Here is a 20,251-nt window from a genome sequence, read left to right on the forward strand (position 1 = left end):
TGTAGACTGGTGCCTATCATTTATTTATTTGTCTCTTTGTGCTAAACTGTTTTTATCTGTTTGTGAACTTGAACTCTCTGCTCTGGTCTATGCAGCACTTTGGTCAATATGAGTTGTTTTTAAATATGCTTTCTAAATAAATTTGACTTGACTTGTGACGTTTCTGTCACTTTGGCATGCTAGAACTGTAAACAATGACCAGGACATGGAAGAGGGAGACTTGGCCTGGATATCTGTCAGCTATCAGATATCTGCTGGCTTCACCCGAACCGCTGAAACATTAACCTCTGTCCACAAACGCTGAATCATCATCAGGTTTTTTTTTGTGGGGCTGTAGTCAATAAAACACCTTTTATGATGATGCAATCTAACAAAATACAGCCTCAACAACCATTATAGGGACAAATAAGCTCCTTTCTGACACAAAGAATGTCAAACTTTAAAAAGGTCATGTTTATTTTATAAATACGGGAGCAACTATGGGTTATATTAAATATTAACTCATCTGTTGATCTTTTTTTTTCATGTAGATGATAAAAAACGATACGATTTACAATAACCATCTAAGTAATGTTTATAGATGGTTTATAAACCAATTATTAACCATTTACAAAATTCTATACATATTTTAATCTTTAAATGTTTTCAAACAATTTCTTAAAGGTATAAGAATCATTTTGAAATCATTTACATACTTAATATGGTGTTAAAAATGTTATAATGAGTGCAAAACTATCAATAAACTAATAATTATAATGTAATTGTTTGTTTATGGTAAAGTAACTATCAACTTACATTAATATACCATCTATTTGGAATTTATAAATTATAGTTCAACATTAATACATTTTCTATTTACCATTCTAAAAGGCCTATATACGGTTTATAAATGATGATTAAACATTAATAAACTATCTGTTTACCATTTATAAATGGTTATTTACCATTTATAAATGATGGTTATTGTAAAGTGTTACCGTTTTGTTTTGTCCAAAACGTAAAGAAATAAAACAATTTGTCAGACTCTAACGATGAATTGATTTCCACAATTTTTGCTCATTAATTGTCTGAGTGTTTTAATCACAAAGCAGCTGTCCTGGACTGAGTTATATTGTTTTATAAAGGTACTGCCTCTTGTTTCGGGTCCGACCCTGTGGGTTAAACATTAGCTCTCTGCGGGCGGCGTTTGTGTCTGGAAGCCCTGAAATAAACACGTGTTTGTGCCTCGGCAGAGCAAACACACGGTGGGAGATATGGATCTGTGCTGATGACCGTGTTTCAGCCGCCTCGGGCTGTGCACCTATGGAGGAGAGGCTCAATAATCTGTCTGTCGAAGTACACACACAGACGTAGAAAGTGTTTCTAGACAGAAGTGATGTGATGGAAGTGTTGAAGCTCAGAAACACGAGCTGACACAAAGTATTTGCTGCTTTCATTAAAATGAACTTACTCAAAGCCTCATCCGTCTTTCTGACAGCTCTTCAATCCGCCTCTCCACAACCAGGATGCAATCACATGCTGTTAAGTGACTGTGTGTGTGTGTGTGTGTGTGTGTGTGTGTGTGTGTGTTCTTGTTCTTCCCACATAGTGAGGACCAGAACACGTTTTTAACCAACAGAGTGAGGACATTTTTGCAAAGTGAGGACATTTGGCCGGTCCTCACTTCTTTAAAGGCTTTTTTGAGATTTCAGACTTTGTTTTAAGGGTTAAAGGTTACATGATAATGATAATTAACTGAAACTGTATTGTGTGGTTACAAAACTAACTAAAATTATAGTGAAAATGTCCTTCGTTTTCGTCTTTGTCAACTTTTTTCATACATAATCAAGATGGATCAGACAAAGGAAATAAAGGCAAAATTTACTGTGACCTCTTTAAATCTCCCACCCAACAAATACCCCAAAACTAAACTAAAACTAGCAAACTCAGTCTAAAAACGAATTAAAACTAACTGAATTTGAAAACAAAAATTGACAACGAAAATTAAAACCAAAACTAATGAAAAATCCCAAACTATTATAACCTTGCCAGGGAATTGACTTTTCCAATGAGGGCCCTCACAAAGATAGAAAAACAAGAATGTGTGTGTGTGTGTGTGTGTGTTATTGAGCTGTGTGAGGGTCCAGTGGAGCCTTCAGCATCATAACAGTGGCTGCAGCACTGTTATAATAAAACTGTACATTACAAGCATCGTATTGAGTTACAGCTGAAAGATCTATAATAATAATAATAATAATAATAATAAGTTTAGCTGTGCAGAAATTTCAGATAATTAAATAACAAAACTGACCAAAAGATAGTGCGCAAACTTTTATACTTCTGAGGAAAGTTTTCTCTTCCCTCCTGCAGGTTATTTATGTAAAACTTTATTACAAGTACATTTGTAATGTTTATATTGAGTTCGTTAAACTTATTGTGTTATTATGTTAAACACATATTCAGTTTGTCGCCCGAAGTTAAGTGAGAAGTTTTTGATGGACTTGCATGCCAGAGGAGAAACAACAAACTTTTATTACGGCCGCTTTCAGATTTTAGGATGCATACAGGAACTAATTATGCAAATGTACAATTATTAAAAGAAGGGCTCCCTTTTCCTTTATCATAATCTTTGGAAAGTGGAATGGAGCAAAAAGTTGTCTTTATTTTATAAATATCTAATTGTGCAACCAACATTTCATACAAATTTAAAAGAGTCTTAACCTTTAAAATCATAACTTTGAAGCTATTAAGTTCTTATATACCATAATGAAATATACCATTTGATGCATGGTATCCATCCCACTCAAACCTCACAGACAAAGTATCGTATCTCAATGCAGGAAGCACCAACAAACCAAAGAGAACAAATAAAAACAAAATAATCCAATAATCTATCTGACAAACACATCAAACTGATTACACACAGAGCAGAGAACACAAACACGATCGAAGGAAAGCACACATCTAAGAGTATTGATCCGCACACACACACACACACACACACACACACACTTGTACAATATTAAGGAGACAATAAAAACGCTTCACAGACACAGAAACATGAGAATAAATAAAATAATAAATCCTTCCATGACACCACAACACACACACACACACACACACACACACACAGAAGAAGAATTTTAATAAAAATATTCTACATACATAAAAATCTTTGTAGCTGTATCAAGAAAATGACCAAAAAAGGCCACAAATTGACCAAAAGAAAAGCCAGAAATTTACATAAAAAAGACACAAAATGATCAAAAGAAGACACAAATTGACCAAAAAGACACAAAATGACCAAAAAAAGACACAAAATATTAAAAAATAAATTAAAAAAAAGGTAGGTCACGTGTATTTCATTAGAATCACTTGTTATTAGTTAGAGTACACTAATTCTAAGGTATTTGTGGTTCATTGAGATTAGATATTTTTACTGGTTTTTGAAAGTCTTGACAAGACACATTTTCTTGTTCCATTGGCAGATAATTTTGATATTTTTAAGCAAAATACACCTAATTTTTGTACTTTTTTCCTTGTTTTTAAGAGCTGACAGTGTAATATCAGGCCTGAAAAAACTCTCAGAAGTGAAACAGATTCCAGTGTTGATCTATTTAGTTAAACTGGAATATTTCCTGAATGTCTAAAGCACCAGATCCTCTAAAGAGCTATAGACACTCTCACTGTCCTGTTATTGGAAACCACACACACACACACACACACACACACACACACACACACACACACACACACACACACACACACACACACACACACACAAACAAACATATGGAGGTAGTAAAACCAAGGTAAACACACACAAACAACCCAAACAACCTGCCAGCTTCACTTTGTGTTGGAGACATAAAGGGGCCAGAGTCTAATCTGTAACAGTGATCTAATTAACTACGCTTCTCACAACTGTCCAAAGTGTTTGAGAAGAAAGACGGTGAGTTCCTCTGGCGCCGCCGAGGAAAAGGACAAGAAACAGGAAACAGAAAACACCAGAGACAGAGAGAGGTGAAGTTTGTTTGTCTTTCCATTTGGGTTCAGATCTGTCATCATATCATGCACACTGGAAACTAACTTCATCACGAGTTGCATAAACAGAGAATTAACACAGCAAAGTGTACACTACCGGTCAAAAGTTTTAGAACACCCCAATTTTTCCAGTTTTTTATTGAAATTCAAGCAGTTCAAGTCAAATGAACAGCTTGAAAGGGTCCAAAGGTAAGTGGTGAACTGCCAGAGGTAAATAAAAAAAGGTAAGCTTAATCAAAACTGAAAAAAAATGTACATTTCAGAATTATACAAGTAGGCCTTTTTCAGGGAACAAGAAATGGGTTAACAACTTAACTCTATGGAGTCTTGGGCTATTTTGTCCATTTTTGAATTCTTTTCATGTCTTTGTAAGTCATTTTGTGTCTTTTTAGTCATTTTGTGTCTTTTTTTAAGTCATTTTGTGTCTTTTGGTGTCTTTTTTTGTCATTTTGTGTCTTTTTTTAGTCCTTTAGTCCAACATAAAATGTGATCTTGAATCTTTTTTTTACTTTCAAAACACTATCATGCTCAATCAAGAATTTTAAATGTTGCAAATGTGCATTCATTTCAGAGTAAACTGAGACATTAAACTGCATCATTTTCAATTAAATTCTGGAAAAGTTGGTGTGTTCTAAAACTTTTGACCAGTAGTGTATATATTATTGTTACAGCCGTAAAGTCTCTCTGCTTTGTGAGGACACAAACAGGCAGCATCATCTCTGCAACAAGTCTCCTGATTCAGACTGGACTCAGCAGAAAGTGGCACAGTGAAATTTCTCCGACATAATTTGCTTAAACTAGGTCACCTGCTGACTACCTGCAGGGTGAGTTTGTGCTCTACTGTAGCTGGCAAGCTAACAGCTAACACACCATCCAGCTGGCAGCTTACTGAGGCCGGTCACTCACAAAAAGCTCCGGGAGCGTATCTCTATTTTATCTGTCCTCTGCAGTTTATTCTGCTACTGAAGAAGGAAAAAGCACCAGATCAGAACGTTATCACACTATTAACGGCCGTTTATCAGCGTCCCTTCTCGTAGTATCTTATCTGAAATTCAAAGGCCTGCTCCACCTTCTAGTAGGTGTAATAGGTTGTTATCAGCTCACTGTTTCATGACATTTTACTTTCAGTTTTGTTCGATTAAAGCACCAAAAAAAGGGTTTTGTTTGGTTTTAGCTACAAAACTTCTCTAAGGTTAGGGAAAAAAAGTTCAAGGTTAGGTGTTATAAAAGATAGGGTAACGCTTTATATTAAGGTCCTTGTAATAACCATTAATTAACAAGTAATAAGGCCCTTGTAAGTCCTTACAAGATGCTTATTAACATTATTGTGTGTTTATAAGCTTATATAAGTGTTAATAATGGCATTACAAACACCCATGACCCACCCATTATGTCTTTGCCATGCCTTTATTAATCTTATTTTGTTTGCTTATTGATATTAAAATATACTTTATTGCTCATCTATTATAAGTTAACTATAAGTTAACTATGCTTTTTGCAACTACCAGATCTAAAGCGAGAACAATGCCTTATTACTTGTTAATTAATGGTTATTAAGGACCTTATTATAAAGCGTTACTAAAGATAGTTAAATAAAGTAAAATAAATACAGGGATATGCCAAATTCTTATAATTGCAAGAACAATGTCACCACCAGAATTTAGTTAAGTAAATCCACAATCTACAATTATTAATTATTCTGATAATATTATATAATATTATTATTATTTAACTCTGAAATGTAGTGGAGTAGAGGTATAAAGTATCATAACACTGAAATACTTGAGTAAAAGTACATTAAAGTAAAGCTACCTTCCACCACGGCTTAATGAGCAGCCCAGAAACACAAAATAATCACATTGTAGGGGCTAGAAGCAGAAAATAAGCAAAATTAGCTATAAATACCAAAAGCAGAGAAGAAGAGACCAAATAGCAAGCTTGAGAAGGAAGTTAGAGAAAAGGAGAGAGTGACCGAGCAAGAAGCCGCTAGACAAGAGTAAATCTTCAACTGGGTTTTATGGAGCTTCTGAAGACGCACTGAAGTTAAGTGACATTAATCAAACTAATATAATTTACTTTTGACTTCACTTGGAGGTATAGATGACTATATGAGTCTGATAATGACCAAATAGGCTAGAAAAACAAGCTCTTTGAGCTATAGAGTGCTGCAGGGATGAGTCGTTTTTGTAGGCTGGCCGAGAAGTTAACTGGTTTCTCCTACAGAGAGCCAGCAGGATGTTTCCACTGATGTTGGATTGATGCATAAAATAAGCTCTGTGGCACACAAAAGTTTATGATACCTGCACGTACATGTTTTGTTTAGCAGGATAATCCTCACAAATGAACACAACTTTTTTTATCATTTTTTAACACGGTCACCCTCAGCATCATCAACACTAAGCTGAAGAAGATGTTTAATGTCCCCAGACAAGCTCTGCAGTCTCATTAAGCATAAAACTCTAAACCTCTAAATGCATAAGTAGGGTATGAACTCACATATTTTCTGACATAAAACAAAACAAAGAACAATATTTCTTAAACTTGAGTTAACAACAAACCTTTTTTTCAGGCGTCTCACCAAAAAAACCCTCAAAACACTCGTTCACTTAGAGAGAAAGGAACAAGTACAAAAAAGCAAACTTATTTACAGTGTTAGGACTCATTCCTGCAGCACACTTCCATCAGCCTATATAATAGAGCTCTACCATTCTTCTTTTGTGAAGCATTTGATACTTATGCTGCAACACAGTTAATTAGATATGCAACTCCCTCCATTTTATTAATTTACACTCATTGTGACATCCCTGCTGGGCGGCTGTCTGCATCTGTCTCTTCTGTGGACATGTGCCATGCTCTAATATCAGCCTGGTGTATTTAAGTTGGTAACTTCAGAAGCAAAAACTGATCAAACCAACAGTGGAGCAGGTGGAGGGCTCTGCACTTGAAGTGAGGCTGCAGATATAAGCAGCATAGGTTATGATATGAATAAACCTATATAATAATGTGCATGCAGACGCACCTCCCTGTCCTTGAGCTTCATGGCGAGCACCAGCTGGTTCCTGTGATTGGCCAGCGCTTCTCTGTAGCTTCCTTTAGAGAAGAGGGCGGAGCCGAGGTTCCCGTGAGCGCGGCACTCACCTGACTGGTCACCTGTGGGCGAGACGGAGAGAAGGTGAGGTTGACTTCCTGTCCTCTCTGCACTCTTTATAGTCAGGCGGCTTGGGACCAGATTTAATTATAATGGGGACACGTCGGACAAAAGCACCACATTTTTTCCACATGCTTTCTATCACTATAGGTTTCAATTTTTGGTAGGAGCCACTTCATCAAGATTGTGGATCGGAGATGGCACCCATATAAAGTCTATGAGAACCAATATATCTTCCAAGCCACTTAGATTAAAGCACCAAAAAAAGGGTTTTGTTTGGTTTAAGCTACAAAACTTCTTTAAGGTTAGGGAAAAAAAGTTCAAGGTTGGGTGTTATAAAAGATAGTTTAAAAAGTAAAATAAATACAGGGATATGCCAAATTCTTAGTAGTTGCAGCCATATAAAGTCTATGAGAACCAATATATCTTCCAAGCCACTTAGAAGGTCAATCTTGGTGTCAAAATCTACATTTTCTGTTGGGAAAAATGTATATACAAGATCTGACATGAGATGAAAGCGTTCCCTTGATTTTATTTAGCAGTGTACATGGCAGCTAATCCACACTCTCCAGTGAACATAGATTCCAAACATTTTCAACTCAGGATTCCCTGCTGCAGCACTTGAAGAGCTACCAGTCTGGGTAAAAAATTAACATATTTATTTGATCAAATAATCATCTGGTGATATTCTCAATAGTTTTACATGATTCCTGGACCCAGAAAATGTAGATTTTGACACCAAGATTGACCTTCTGAGTGGCTTGGAAGATATATTGGTTCTCATAGACTTCATATGGGTGCCATCTCCGATCCACAATCTTGATGAAGTGACTCCTACCAAAAATTGGAACCTATGGTGATAGAGAGCATGTGGAAAAAATTTGGTGCTTTTGTCCGGCGTGTCACCTTTATTTAGCTAAGCCGCCTGACTATTAACTCCCTCCTCCTCCTTGTTCTTACCCAGAGTCTTGGTGACCTCCAGGTCCTGCTGCATGTACGCCATGCTCTTCTCCGCGTTCCCCAGAGACCAGTAGGCGGAGCTCAGGGCAGAGAAGACGGATCCTCGCAGCTTCAGCGAGCATGTGCCGATCTTCAGCCCGGCCTCCAGCACCACCACGGAGGCGCCGTGGAAGCTGTGAGTCAGCAGCTCCTGACCGATGACCGACACCACCACGAAGGGACTCTTATCCAGCTTCATCTTCTGCAGCTGCTGGTAGGTCGGCTCTAGAGTGTCTGAGGACACAGAGACAGACGGGAGGTTAATGGGGATCATTATATACTCAGGCACTCTCTGTTGCATTCAGTGTTTGTGTCAGGTTTACTGTGAAGTAGGTGTTGTCTTCAACAGAAAAAAACAGAGAATAAAAGATAAAAGGAAGCCCTCTGGACATAAATAGCATAGAAAGTGCAATACAAATGTGAAAAACTATGTACAATATATCTGTTTTTAAAAATAAAGCGCTGTTCAGTTACAAGCAGAGATGTGCTTAAGTTTACAGTCTAAATGATAGAGAATGTGCAGAGATGACAACAAGCAAAAACTGAGCTGATGTAACGTGCATCACAGCTTGTAACACTGGCGACCTAATGGGACCATACAACAAACATGTATTTGCATTAAGATAAAAGAAACTCCACAGTTCCTTTAAAATCAGCCTTTCTACCTGCTGATGTGTAGAGCAGTGGCTCTCAACCTTTTTGAGTCGCGACCCCCAATTTAACATGCATGTTGTCTGGGACCCCCGCTCACTGAACAGAATTTCATGCGCACAGTTCAGATAAAAAAAAGACACAAAATGACCCCAAAAATACACAAATTGACCAAAAAGACACAAAAGACCAAAAAAAAGAGACAATATGACCCAAAAAAGAAACAAAATGACGCAAAAAAGACACAAAATTATCCGAAAAAGAAACAAAATGACCAAAAAAAGAGACAAATTGTCTAAAAAAAGACACAAAATTACCAAAAAAGACACAAATTGACCACAAAATGATCAGAAAAAGACACAAAATGACCAGAAAAGACACAAAATTACCAAAAAAAAAGACACAACATGACCAGAAAAAGACATTAAATGACCAAAAAGACTAAAACACATTAACACATGAACACTTTAACACAGTGGAGACAGAGCTGACTTCCAAAATGATTTGACGACCCCCAGAAATCATCTCGCGACCCCAATTGGGGTCCCGACCCCAAGGTTGAGAATAGCTGGTGTAGAGAATAAGTCTTGGTTATTGTAATGCTTTAAGTCAGTCTTTTTTACACATTAGATGCACATCTTCTGAGATATTTTTCAGCTTTTTACGCAGACAGTTAGTGGTCAGCAGAGAAACCAGAGAGAGGTGGAGTCAGAAAGTGTGTGAGTGATCATTTGAAGGTCACATATTTTTATTATCTGCAGCAATCTGTAGACAGAAATATCAGTCGAATGAAAAACAACTATTGGATGGATTGCATTGATATTTACTTTGTATAGTGATGATGCACAGAAACATGAGGAAACTGAAATGTGTTTCTGCTCAGCATCCCCTTTAATACCACAAGTTTGCCATTGTCGTTGTGCAACAGGAGTTTTAAAAAACATATCTGTATTCATGTCGTCAGGGCCTACGTGTTGTTAATAAGATAAACATATTATCTGTACCACACTGCAAAAACACTGACAGTATAAAGATCAGGATAAAGGAGATAAATAAACCTAAAGTAGCAAAGAAAACAGCCAATAATCCAAATACAAACTGCCGCTTGATGCTTATAAAACAGGAAGCTGTTTTTGATAGACTTCTTGTTCTCATTATCAGCGAAAAAGTATTGTCATGATGGTGAGAAATAGAATAATTGGTAAATGATGAAAAGGAAGAGCTGATCTGACATCACTGTAATGTGAGAGTGATGAGTATAGAGCTGTCCGTTCTGAGTGAAACTGAAAGCAGCGAGTCGATAATAAACTTCTGCTGAGCAGAAACACCAGCAGCTCTGACAACACATCTATTAAAGCTGTGTTCATTAATCACAGCAGCTTTTTATGTCACACTGAAGAACTGCTCTGAAGAAGTTTCAGTTTTCAGCAAGGCTGAAATACAAACAGTCTTTCCACTGTACATGTTGAATTAAAGTAAAGGTTTCATCTGTGGGGAATATAGAGTGAATATACAGGAGGACAGGAACAGAATTTTAATGCGAGGCAGAACTAAAGAACTGCAGCTGGACGGAGAAAATGTTCATGATATACAGCTCAACAAAACTGTTTTAAAAAGAATTAAAGAAAACACCTGATGACCAGAACACTGCTCTATCTCTTAGCCATCTTTCCACTTAAGTCTAATCCAATTTTGAAGCAAAATGTTGTAGCAAATAAACAAAGCTGCAGTAACGTACTGTGGTCAGAAGATGGCAGTGTGATGTTTTGCTGTAAGCTAATCTGTCAGTAAACAGGAGAAGAAGAAGAAGAAGAAGAGAGAAAACAACAACAAAAGGAGGTTGCTGATCAAAAGAAAATGGAGAGAAGTCTTCAGGAATTAGATTCAACTGGGTAATTATTCTTTCATGTCAGAGGAAACAGCAGATCATTCATGTGAGTTAAATGTTTGCTACGTCAAAACTTATTCAGAAAAAGTGTTTCCGTCTCCTGTTTGGTGCATTAACTATTTAAAAAAAAAAAGGCAAAAACAACCTCAAGCGAGCATAAAAACTTTTGGAAAGTTTTATAGAACTTTAGTGTTTCCAGCAAGTTTTCCTCATGAATCTTCAAAATGTGCAGGGATTTTTTTTTATGGAAATGCGACTACTATCAGAAGCAGTTTTATTGTTCTTGATTTATAGTTTTATTTGCAAATAAATAAATGCAAAAAAAACAATGGAAATTCTATAATTTTTTACATTTATTTTATTATTTATTTAGATTTCTTCTGTATTTATTGATTAATTAATTTGTACTTTTTTCATGTATTTAGATTGTTATTTCCACATTTATTTTTACATTTTGTGTATTTCATGCATTCAAGAGTGTATTAAAATAGTTAGTTATCAATGCTATTAATATATATAAGCTGTTGAGATATCGGTATAGAAAGACATCAATCAAAGATTTGTAAGAATAAAAACGGTCAAAAATGATTTATTATGTTGTATTTATTCCAGCAATGTTGCTCAACATGACATTATGGAAATGCTTTATAATAATTCCTGAATGCAACAGTTAGAATAGGATTTGTATGATACATGTTGGTATTAGAGAGACGGAGAGTTCAGCTGCTGCTGCGTCAGTAAATCATTTGTGGCTGATTGGAGGCTGTTTTAGTGCTAATGTTTGTTCCTGAGGGCTTCCAGCGATGCAGAGCACAGACTCTCTGCTCTGCTGCTCACTTTACAATTTATACTGAGAAAAGCCAAACAGTGTGATGTGTGCATGTCTGCACCGTGTTGTGCAACAGTCTGCTGTTTGAACAGCAGCTTGTTGGACTATTAGAAATCAATAGAACCGCAGTGCTTTTATTTTGAAAAAAAAAAAAGCAAACATTAGCACTAGCTAACAACACTTTTACTATAGTTAAGACAACAAATATAGCCACTAATATATATGACAGAAGAAAATAAACTTTAACAAACCTTGTGTCCTGTCAGCCACTATAGAAGCCTTTTTGATACTTTATATCAACTTTATATGAATTACTACGCACTCGTTATTATTTACCGTTCGTTTTTTCATTTAACCGTTTCACACTGGATGGCACTTTTTCAAAATAAAAGCACGTTGTAAATGGTTAATAATTGGTCTATTAACCATCTATAAACATCACTTAGTTGGTTATTGTAAAGTGTTACCAAAGATTTATATAGATTTTATATACTGCAGCGAATTACAAGGACACAGAGACAAAAATGTGAAAAGAGAAACAGCCTGTTGTGTTAATATTTGAAATTCAGCAGCAGGAAACATTTTCTTTTATGCTCCGTTGTAGCAGAAGAAGCCACATCAGGTCATATTCATGTGCTCTTTCTGCAGAGGAGCTGAACGGCAGTCAAGTGACAAATTTTCACTGAAAATCTGTTACACAGAGCAGAGAGGAGAGGACAAGATTCCATAGAGCTGCAGGACTTAAAGATTTGTATATTTTATAGAACCTGGTCTCACAGAAATCCGTGAAATAGCCACGGATTTCGCTTAACTCAAAAACCGTGGAATAGCCACGGAAACGCTCAAATTTCCGTGAAACTGACACGGATTTCGCTACAATGCAAGTTAATGACAGTCATATCCCGTGGCTATTCCATGGATATTTGTTCCTATTGGTTTGTTCCAAGTCACGTGACTTTCAAGGTCCCGGCGGTCAGAACAAAAAAACATGGCGGACAGTTCTCTCATTTTTAGTGAAAAAAATCTATATTTTGACTTAGTTTCTGCATAAAAATGGATTTTGATCACATTTCTAGCGAGAAATATATGTTTTATTTTCTAAATATTCACTCAGTGAATGTACTTAATCACTTTGTATGTTGGAATAGCCACGGGATATGACTGGCATTAACTTACATTGTAGCGAAATCCGTGTCAGTTTCACGGAAATTTGAGCGATTCCGTGGCTATTCCACGGATTTTGAGTTAAGCGAAATCCGTGGCTATTTCACGGATTTCTGTGAGACCAGGTTGATTTTATATATATTGCAGTGAATTACAAGGACACAGAGAGAAAAATGTGAAAAGAGAAACAGCCTGTTGTGTTAATATTTGAAATTCAGCAGCAGGAAACATTTTCTTTTATGCTCTGTTGCAGCAGAAGAAGTCACATCAGGTCATATTCATGTGCTCTTTCTGCAGAGGAGCTGAACGGCAGTCAAGTGACAAATTTTCACTGAAAATCTGTTACACAGAGCAGAGAGGAGAGGACAGGAGAGGCTGGAAACATTCATATACTTCAATACACTGTGATTGATTCTGCTGAAACGAACAGTCAAGTGACAAATTTTCCCATAGAGCTGCAGGACTTAAAGATTTATGTAGATTTTATATATATTGCAGCGAATTACAAGGACACAGAGAGTAAAATGTGAAAAGAGAAACAGCCTGTTGTGTTAATATTTGAAATTCAGCAGCAGGAAACATTTTCTTTTATGCTCTGTTGCAGCAGAAGAAGCCACATCAGGTCATATTCATGTGCTCTTTCTGCAGAGGAGCTGAACGGCAGCTGGCCTCGTTTGCATCCGTAGTGTTAGTAAATGCCACGCTAAATTGAAAAATTGCAGTGATGTCAAATGTTGTGCCTCTCGCGCTAATTTGAAGCAGGCTGGGTAAACATCCCCCAGTAAGAGTTGGAAGGTCTACTCTTTAACAACCTGGCTGTCTGATGCCTCTCAGCACATCATCATCCTGTGAAGAAGACATCAGCAGAGCCAACAGGAGACGATCACCCAGAGGAGGAGCTGCACCTCCTCAGATTGGACTTCTCCGTGCTGCTGCCCTTCCTCCTGCTAACTGGAGCATGACAGCTCCTGGTAACTCCTGATACTCCACATCGCAGCGTTCAGACTTGATGCTTTCAAGCTTGTTGGAGATGCAGTTTTGGAGGCTGCAGCCTCTGGACAGAAGAACAACCTCCCACTGAGCGGCAGATCTGCACAGTGAAGCAAAAACTCTCCATATAGAGGATTTTTTTTTCATCTGCTGTATTATTAAGGACGAAAAATGACTAAGTAGAAAAAAAGAAATAAAGAGATTAATAATAAAAAATATATATGCTGAAAAAAATGGAACTCTGTATTTCAATTTCAATTTATATTATATTACATTTATTTTATTATTTATTTAGGTTTCTTCTGTATTTATTGATTAATTAATTTGTACTTTTTTCATGTATTTAGTTTGTTATTTCCACATTTATTTTTACATGTCTACATGTTTGTATTTATTTTATTTATCATCTATTAATTAATGTTGGGTGACAAAAGTTTTGCAGAAATAAATGAATAAATGTATAAATAAATAAATAAATAAATGTTGAAATACATATATAAATAAATACATTTAGAAATAAAAAAATAAAACATTTAGAAACAAATAAAATCATGTAGACATGTAAAAATAAATGTGGAAATAACTACATTAATAAATAAAAATATATAAATAAATGAATACATACAGAAATACCACAATAAATAATAAAATAAATATAAAATTTACTTTTTTGGCATTTATTTATTTAATTAACTTTCATTCATTCATGTATTAATTTACTCATTTATTTCTACTTATGTCCTTTTTATATTATAACTCTGCTGCTGTTTTTAAATTGCTTCACATAAACACAGAGAAGCTCATCTGGTCAGTTACCGGCAGCCTTGTGCTCAATACGCCGCGCCTGCATCAACACGCTGCGCCTCAAAGGGAAATATTGTGAATACACAACAGATGCAAAAAAAAAAAAAAAATTCCACGTGCATAGACACTGGCTGCAGCCTGCCAAGTGGACGGCTATTCCCAAGAAGCCTCGCTCTCATTCTGATACAGCTGAAGGGCAGAAACATAATCCTGCGCCAACTCCAGCCTGCAAACCATTCTTGATTGTATGCACTCTGCCTTCATCTCCTGCTGCTGTTGAGACCTGCACATTAAAGTGCACTGTGGACTGTGGGCTGCAGAGATCAATGACACACAAGAATCCACCTTGTAAATATTTCATCGTGAGCCCCACGAGGAGCAAATTCATGCTGATAAACACGGCATGAAAAGATACTCTGCACCGTTTTCAGCACGGAAGATATTTTAATAATCAGACATTAGATTATCAGTAAACTTAAAGAGGTTTCTGATCACATTATTTAACACTATTTAACCCTTTATCAGGCAAAGAACTATATTTGGTAGTTAGAGTCAGGTAATATTTCGAGAAAAAAGTTGCAAATTTACTAGATTAAAGTGGCAAACCTACAAGAAAAAAAGTCGCAGATTTAAGAGATTTAAAGTGGCAAATCTGCGCGAAAAAAGTCGCAGATTTATGAGAAAAAAATGTGGGGAAAAAGCAACTTTTTTCCCCCCAGATTCACCACTTTAAATCTCATAAATCTGCACATTTTTTTCTCGTAGATTTGCCACTTTAATCTCATCAAGTTTTTTCTCAAAATATTATTTTCGTATGGTTTTTTTACACATTCTGGCAGTATGTAATATCCTCCAATATTCTCTAGGATTGAAATTTGGAATTTGCAAGTATTTCAATGAGTGTCCTATTAAGGGTTTTCTCTTGTAGATGGATCAGATGGCGACATCTTTTGTTTCCAGTTTTCCAGTTTGTTAACTTGTTTTTCTCCTCTGTTAACTATCGCATTACAGCCAGAAGTAAAGAGGAGCCAAACTTCAAACAAGACAACTGCATTGCTTGATTCACATAGTTTATTCACTCCAGACCAGATGATTTGATCAAATGCGGCTAATTTGCATTTTTTTTTGTAACATAAAAAAAAAGTTGTTTGTTACGCTCAACATTTGAGTGGAATTGATACCTTTCTTTCCTCTCGAAATGTACTGGTTACATTTACAAAACTGTCTGAAAACTTTAGCTCAGTCTTGATCAAAACTTGAATCAACTGAAGATACCCATTATCTCTTTAGAGATCTTTATTTTGGTAATTTTGTTTTTCATTTTATTTTATCTTACCTTACTTTATTTTGTATTTATTTTATCTAATTAATTTCTAACCTGCCTCTAGTGTTTCCTCACTGCTCCACGTTGAGATGGCGCTTCCTTAGTTTGTGCTTCGTTTTTAATGGGATGGAGGGTGTTTGCTTGTTTCTATTTTTATAATTATTATTTTCTCCTTTTTTATGTAAAGCACTTTGTGTTACATCTCTCTTGTATGAAAAGTGCTATACAAATAAAGTCTGATTGACTGATTGAACTATTTGTTTATCATACATTAAAGCACATCTACCACTCAGAGTCTGAACAGGTATTACTTACAAACAGCTCTCCTTTTTATTCTCCTTTTATTCTTCTTATTTTTATGAGCTGGTCACATACAGACACTTACAGACGAGCCTTGGTGTCACTTCTTAATGCCCTGCAGACTAATTAACATGCACATGCTGCTAGACTGGCTACAAAAACAAAGAACAGAGAAAGTCAGACACAGAGGGAGTGTGACTGCTCTGAATGCCATTAAGCACACACTGCAAAAAAGCCAACTTGTATTTTTTGGCCTAAAACAGTGATTTAATTTGGTAAAATTTGGAAATATAAATTACTGACATTTAGGGCAATAATGTAAGTTAGCACAACAAAGGAAGCCAGTTGTCTGCTCAAAAACAAGTTGGTGAGTTGTTGTTACTTATATCTTTAAGTTGGGGTTCACAACAAGGGACAATAGTTCTGATAACTCTTATTTCTTTGTTGGGAAATTTGGTCATTAGCGAAAGCTAGCGGCTAACTGATGCTAGCGGCTAACTGATGCTAGCGGCGCTGCTTGTTACAGCTACAAGAGTAGCCATTAGCGTATCAATGCTAACTCAAAATTGTGGTCACAACATTAGCTGACATTTCATAGCGGCGTTACAATTGTGCCAGAGAAATTCAGAGTTGAGCAAACTCAAAAACAAAACTTAAAATATTTAGTTTAATTGTCTAACTTAAAATTTTATCGAAGTTTGTTGCCTTGAAATTTTGAGTTCACCCAACTTTTCTTTTTTTGCAGTGCACTACACATATCTATACTAAGCAAATATTTGTTTACTGCTATATTAATGTTCTGGGTGTCGTGTACAGCATCTATAAGGCTGCAGCTAAAAGTTAACAACAATAATATCCTGTTATTGCTTCATATTCTGACTTATTTTAAGTTATAAACACAAGTTTCAGTTCAACACCTGCTGCTATTTTCTCCATCAACTTTTCTATCATTTCTACATCCTGCCCTCTAGCAACTGTCAACATGGTTTTCCTGTAAAGAATATCATACAGACATCCTTCAGTTTGTGAAATTGGAGAAGGTTAGGTGCTCCATACATGCTTCTCTTGCAAAGTTTGATAAAACTTGGGGTCCATTTTTTGCACATGTTGAGGGATTGATTTTTACGGCTATTCCTGAGTAGCCACCCTGATTGTCTACTAGTTGTGAGAGTTTTTTCTTGTGTGATTTTGTAGCATGCTGGGAATGTTTTTTATTTATCTCTGCTTAACCCATTGAGGCCTGAAAAATCGCTGGGCGATTTTAAAATAAGCCTCTAATTTTCTGGAAATTCTGGAAAAATTCTGGGAAAAAAAGTGTCAACTCTTCTACAAAATAATAGATTTTTCAGCCTCTGTAGCAGATAGAAATGAAATTCAAAAAGGTATTTGAGAGCTTATACAAATACTACAAAACGACGTATCCGCTTTCCAGGCTTCAATGGGTTAAGTGAACATATTATTAGACTTTTATTTAGCAGTGGGTGACCTATTTGTGTTTTTGTTTTGTTCTGTGTATTTGTTGTTCGCTTTAATTTTTATTTATTTTATTTTTTTATTTTTTTGGTAATTCTTCTTACTATTAGTTATTCCTTATCTGATTTCATTTTATTTTATGTATTATTTTTATTATTTTTTTTAATTTTTATTGTTACACTTGACACTGTTTTGACTCTCGTAATGTCATCTCTTGATTTTGTTATGTCACTGAAAAATCAATAAACAAATATTTAAAAAAAAAAGAAAAAAAAAGAATATCATACAAATTTAGGCAAAGTTTGGCTAATTTGCATGCTTGACAAGAGTGGGGTGAGATGATTGATGTCTGGAATCAAATTTGATCTATTAGGAAAACAAATTGTGTTGAAATCTTAGAATCTAGACTTGTGTTTATATTCATATGAATGTACAGAGCAGAGAGCGAGCCAGACAGCACTAATATACTAACTCGTCCCTGGGAAGTCAATGAAGCGCCGCCTCATGGATGATGCATCTCCAGCCTCGCTCTCTGGCTGCAGTGGATGGATGTGTCCGTCAGGAGATGTGAGTTATAAAGCAGAGTGGACACCAGAACTGTTAGGATTCAGGCTGCAGGGATATGAGTCATGACTTCAGCTGCTGGATGCTGATGAGTTCAGTCCCTGTGTGTGTGTGTGTGTGTGTGTGTCTCTTTCTTTTTCATCTGACTCGTTGGTTTATTTATTTGCTACGTCTCACTTTTCTTTATGTTTTCTTTATGTTGCTTCTTTGTCACATCAAATGTGCAGCCATCTCTTTGTAAGATCTGAATCATCTGAAGCAGCTTTTTATCCCAGAGGAGGGTCACTGAATAACACAACACAAGAGACGCGGTAACTCGACAGTTTCCCTCACGCCCACGCCTCAAACTCTCCTCTGTAACTTTCAAACACAAAGTTATCAGCGAGAGAGAGAGAGAGAGAGAGAGAGAGGAGTCAAACAAGTAAATAAGTTGTTGTAGAGAAAGACAGACAGAGAAAGATAAGTCAGTGGTACCTCTGAGGGGAGACTTCATGGCGGCCTCCACCATGCCGACCAGCAGCTGCAGACTCTTGGGGTCCTGGGCGAGGCCGGAGGCGAAAGCTGCCAGGGCGTCGGCATGGCGACCCAGGTACTGCAGGGCAACCCCCTGACGAAAGTAGGCCTGCAGGAAGGAAGCAGACGTCAACAGGTGAAGGTTTAAACCAGTAGTTCTCAACTTTTTGAGTCGCGACCCCCAATTTAACATGCATGTTGTCTGCCATCCCCGCTCACTGAACACAATCTCACATGCACAGTTCAGATCACCCAAAAAAGAAAAAAGACACAAAATGACCCAAAAAATAAACAAAATGACCAAAACAAGACACAAAATGACTAAAAAAAGACAAAATTACCAAAAAAAGGAAACAAAATGACCAAAAAGAAACAAATTGACCACAAAATGATAAAAAAAGACACAAAATTACCCAAAAAAGAAACAAAATGACCAAAACAAGACACAAAATGACTAAAAAAAGACAAAATGACCAAAAAAGGAAACAAAATGACCAAAAAAGAAACAAATTGACCACAAAATGATCAAAAAAAGACACAAAATTACCCAAAAAAGACATTAAGTGACCAAAAAGACTAAAACACATTAAGACATGAACACTTTAACACAGTGGAGACAGAGCTGACTTCCAAAATGATTTGGTGACCCCCAGAAATCATCTTGCGACCCCAATTGGGGTCCCGACCCCAAGGTTGAGAATAGCTGGTTTAAACAAGGCGTTTAAGTTCTTGACATTGCTTTAAGAAATTTTTTGGGCCTTTTTCAGCTGTGTTTGAGGTAGAGATACAGAGACTCTGAGCCACATTCAAAGCCTGGCCCACTGCGTTGCAAGGACTAAGCCTTAATGGTTTAGTATGCACTGTAACAATGAGTCACCGTGACACAGAGATTTTTCTTTTTTTTGGCATATGTATTTAATTTTTGATAGTAAGAGACAGACAGGAAAGGCAGGAAAGAGAAATGCGATCCGAACCCCAACAAAATTGTAACAATTGGTCTAGTATAACTTTTATTGAAAGAAATATCAATATAATTTTCATTCTTTTCACTTTTCTTTGAGTAATTTGTTGTGCAAATTAAAAACAAGTTCAAGTAAACTCAACAAGATTGCTCCCTCAGACAATACTTTTCCAAATAAAAATATGAAATGTGCAGTAATCTTTTTATAACAATAAAGTTCAATATTTTTGGTAACAAAGATAAATATTTACACTAGTGGCTCCAATGCACCCATTTTACATTGCACATATTCTAAGAACAATAAAGTGCAAACTGTACAATTGGCGACATCGTCTTGGTGACCTTAAATGATTAAGATTGAGATTAATTACTTTATTAATCCCACAATGGGGAAATTCAACCTCTGCATTTAACCCATCCTTTTTTACACCATGCAAGGAGCAGTGGGCAGCACATTACTGCGCACGGGGAGCTGTGCAGGAGGGTTACGTGCCTTGCTCAAGGGCACTTCAGTCCTTGACCTGTCAGTACCGGGTTTCGAACCAGCGACTCTGCAGTTACAAGCCCGATTCCTAACCTCTAGGCCACAGACTGCCCCATGAATCAATAATATTTGCCTC

The 20,251-nt window shown here is 36.4% G+C and overlaps 1 protein-coding gene across 1 annotated transcript in view; it reads right to left on the reverse strand.

Moving 5' to 3' along the window:
- ttc28 (tetratricopeptide repeat domain 28) overlaps window positions 1-20,251 on the reverse strand; it is a 188,579-nt gene that overhangs the window by 69,047 nt on the left and 99,281 nt on the right. Inside the window, exons 3-5 of the mRNA XM_059358726.1 lie at window positions 18,632-18,779; window positions 8,132-8,404; window positions 7,043-7,173 (exon numbers count right to left, since the gene is read on the reverse strand). Of these exons, the coding sequence (XP_059214709.1) occupies window positions 7,043-7,173; window positions 8,132-8,404; window positions 18,632-18,779 (552 nt within the window). The remainder of the gene's footprint in view (window positions 1-7,042; window positions 7,174-8,131; window positions 8,405-18,631; window positions 18,780-20,251) is intronic.

The sequence above is a fragment of the Centropristis striata genome, chromosome 19, assembly GCF_030273125.1.
Source record: "Centropristis striata isolate RG_2023a ecotype Rhode Island chromosome 19, C.striata_1.0, whole genome shotgun sequence".
NCBI classification, from domain to species: Eukaryota; Metazoa; Chordata; class Actinopteri; order Perciformes; family Serranidae; genus Centropristis; species Centropristis striata.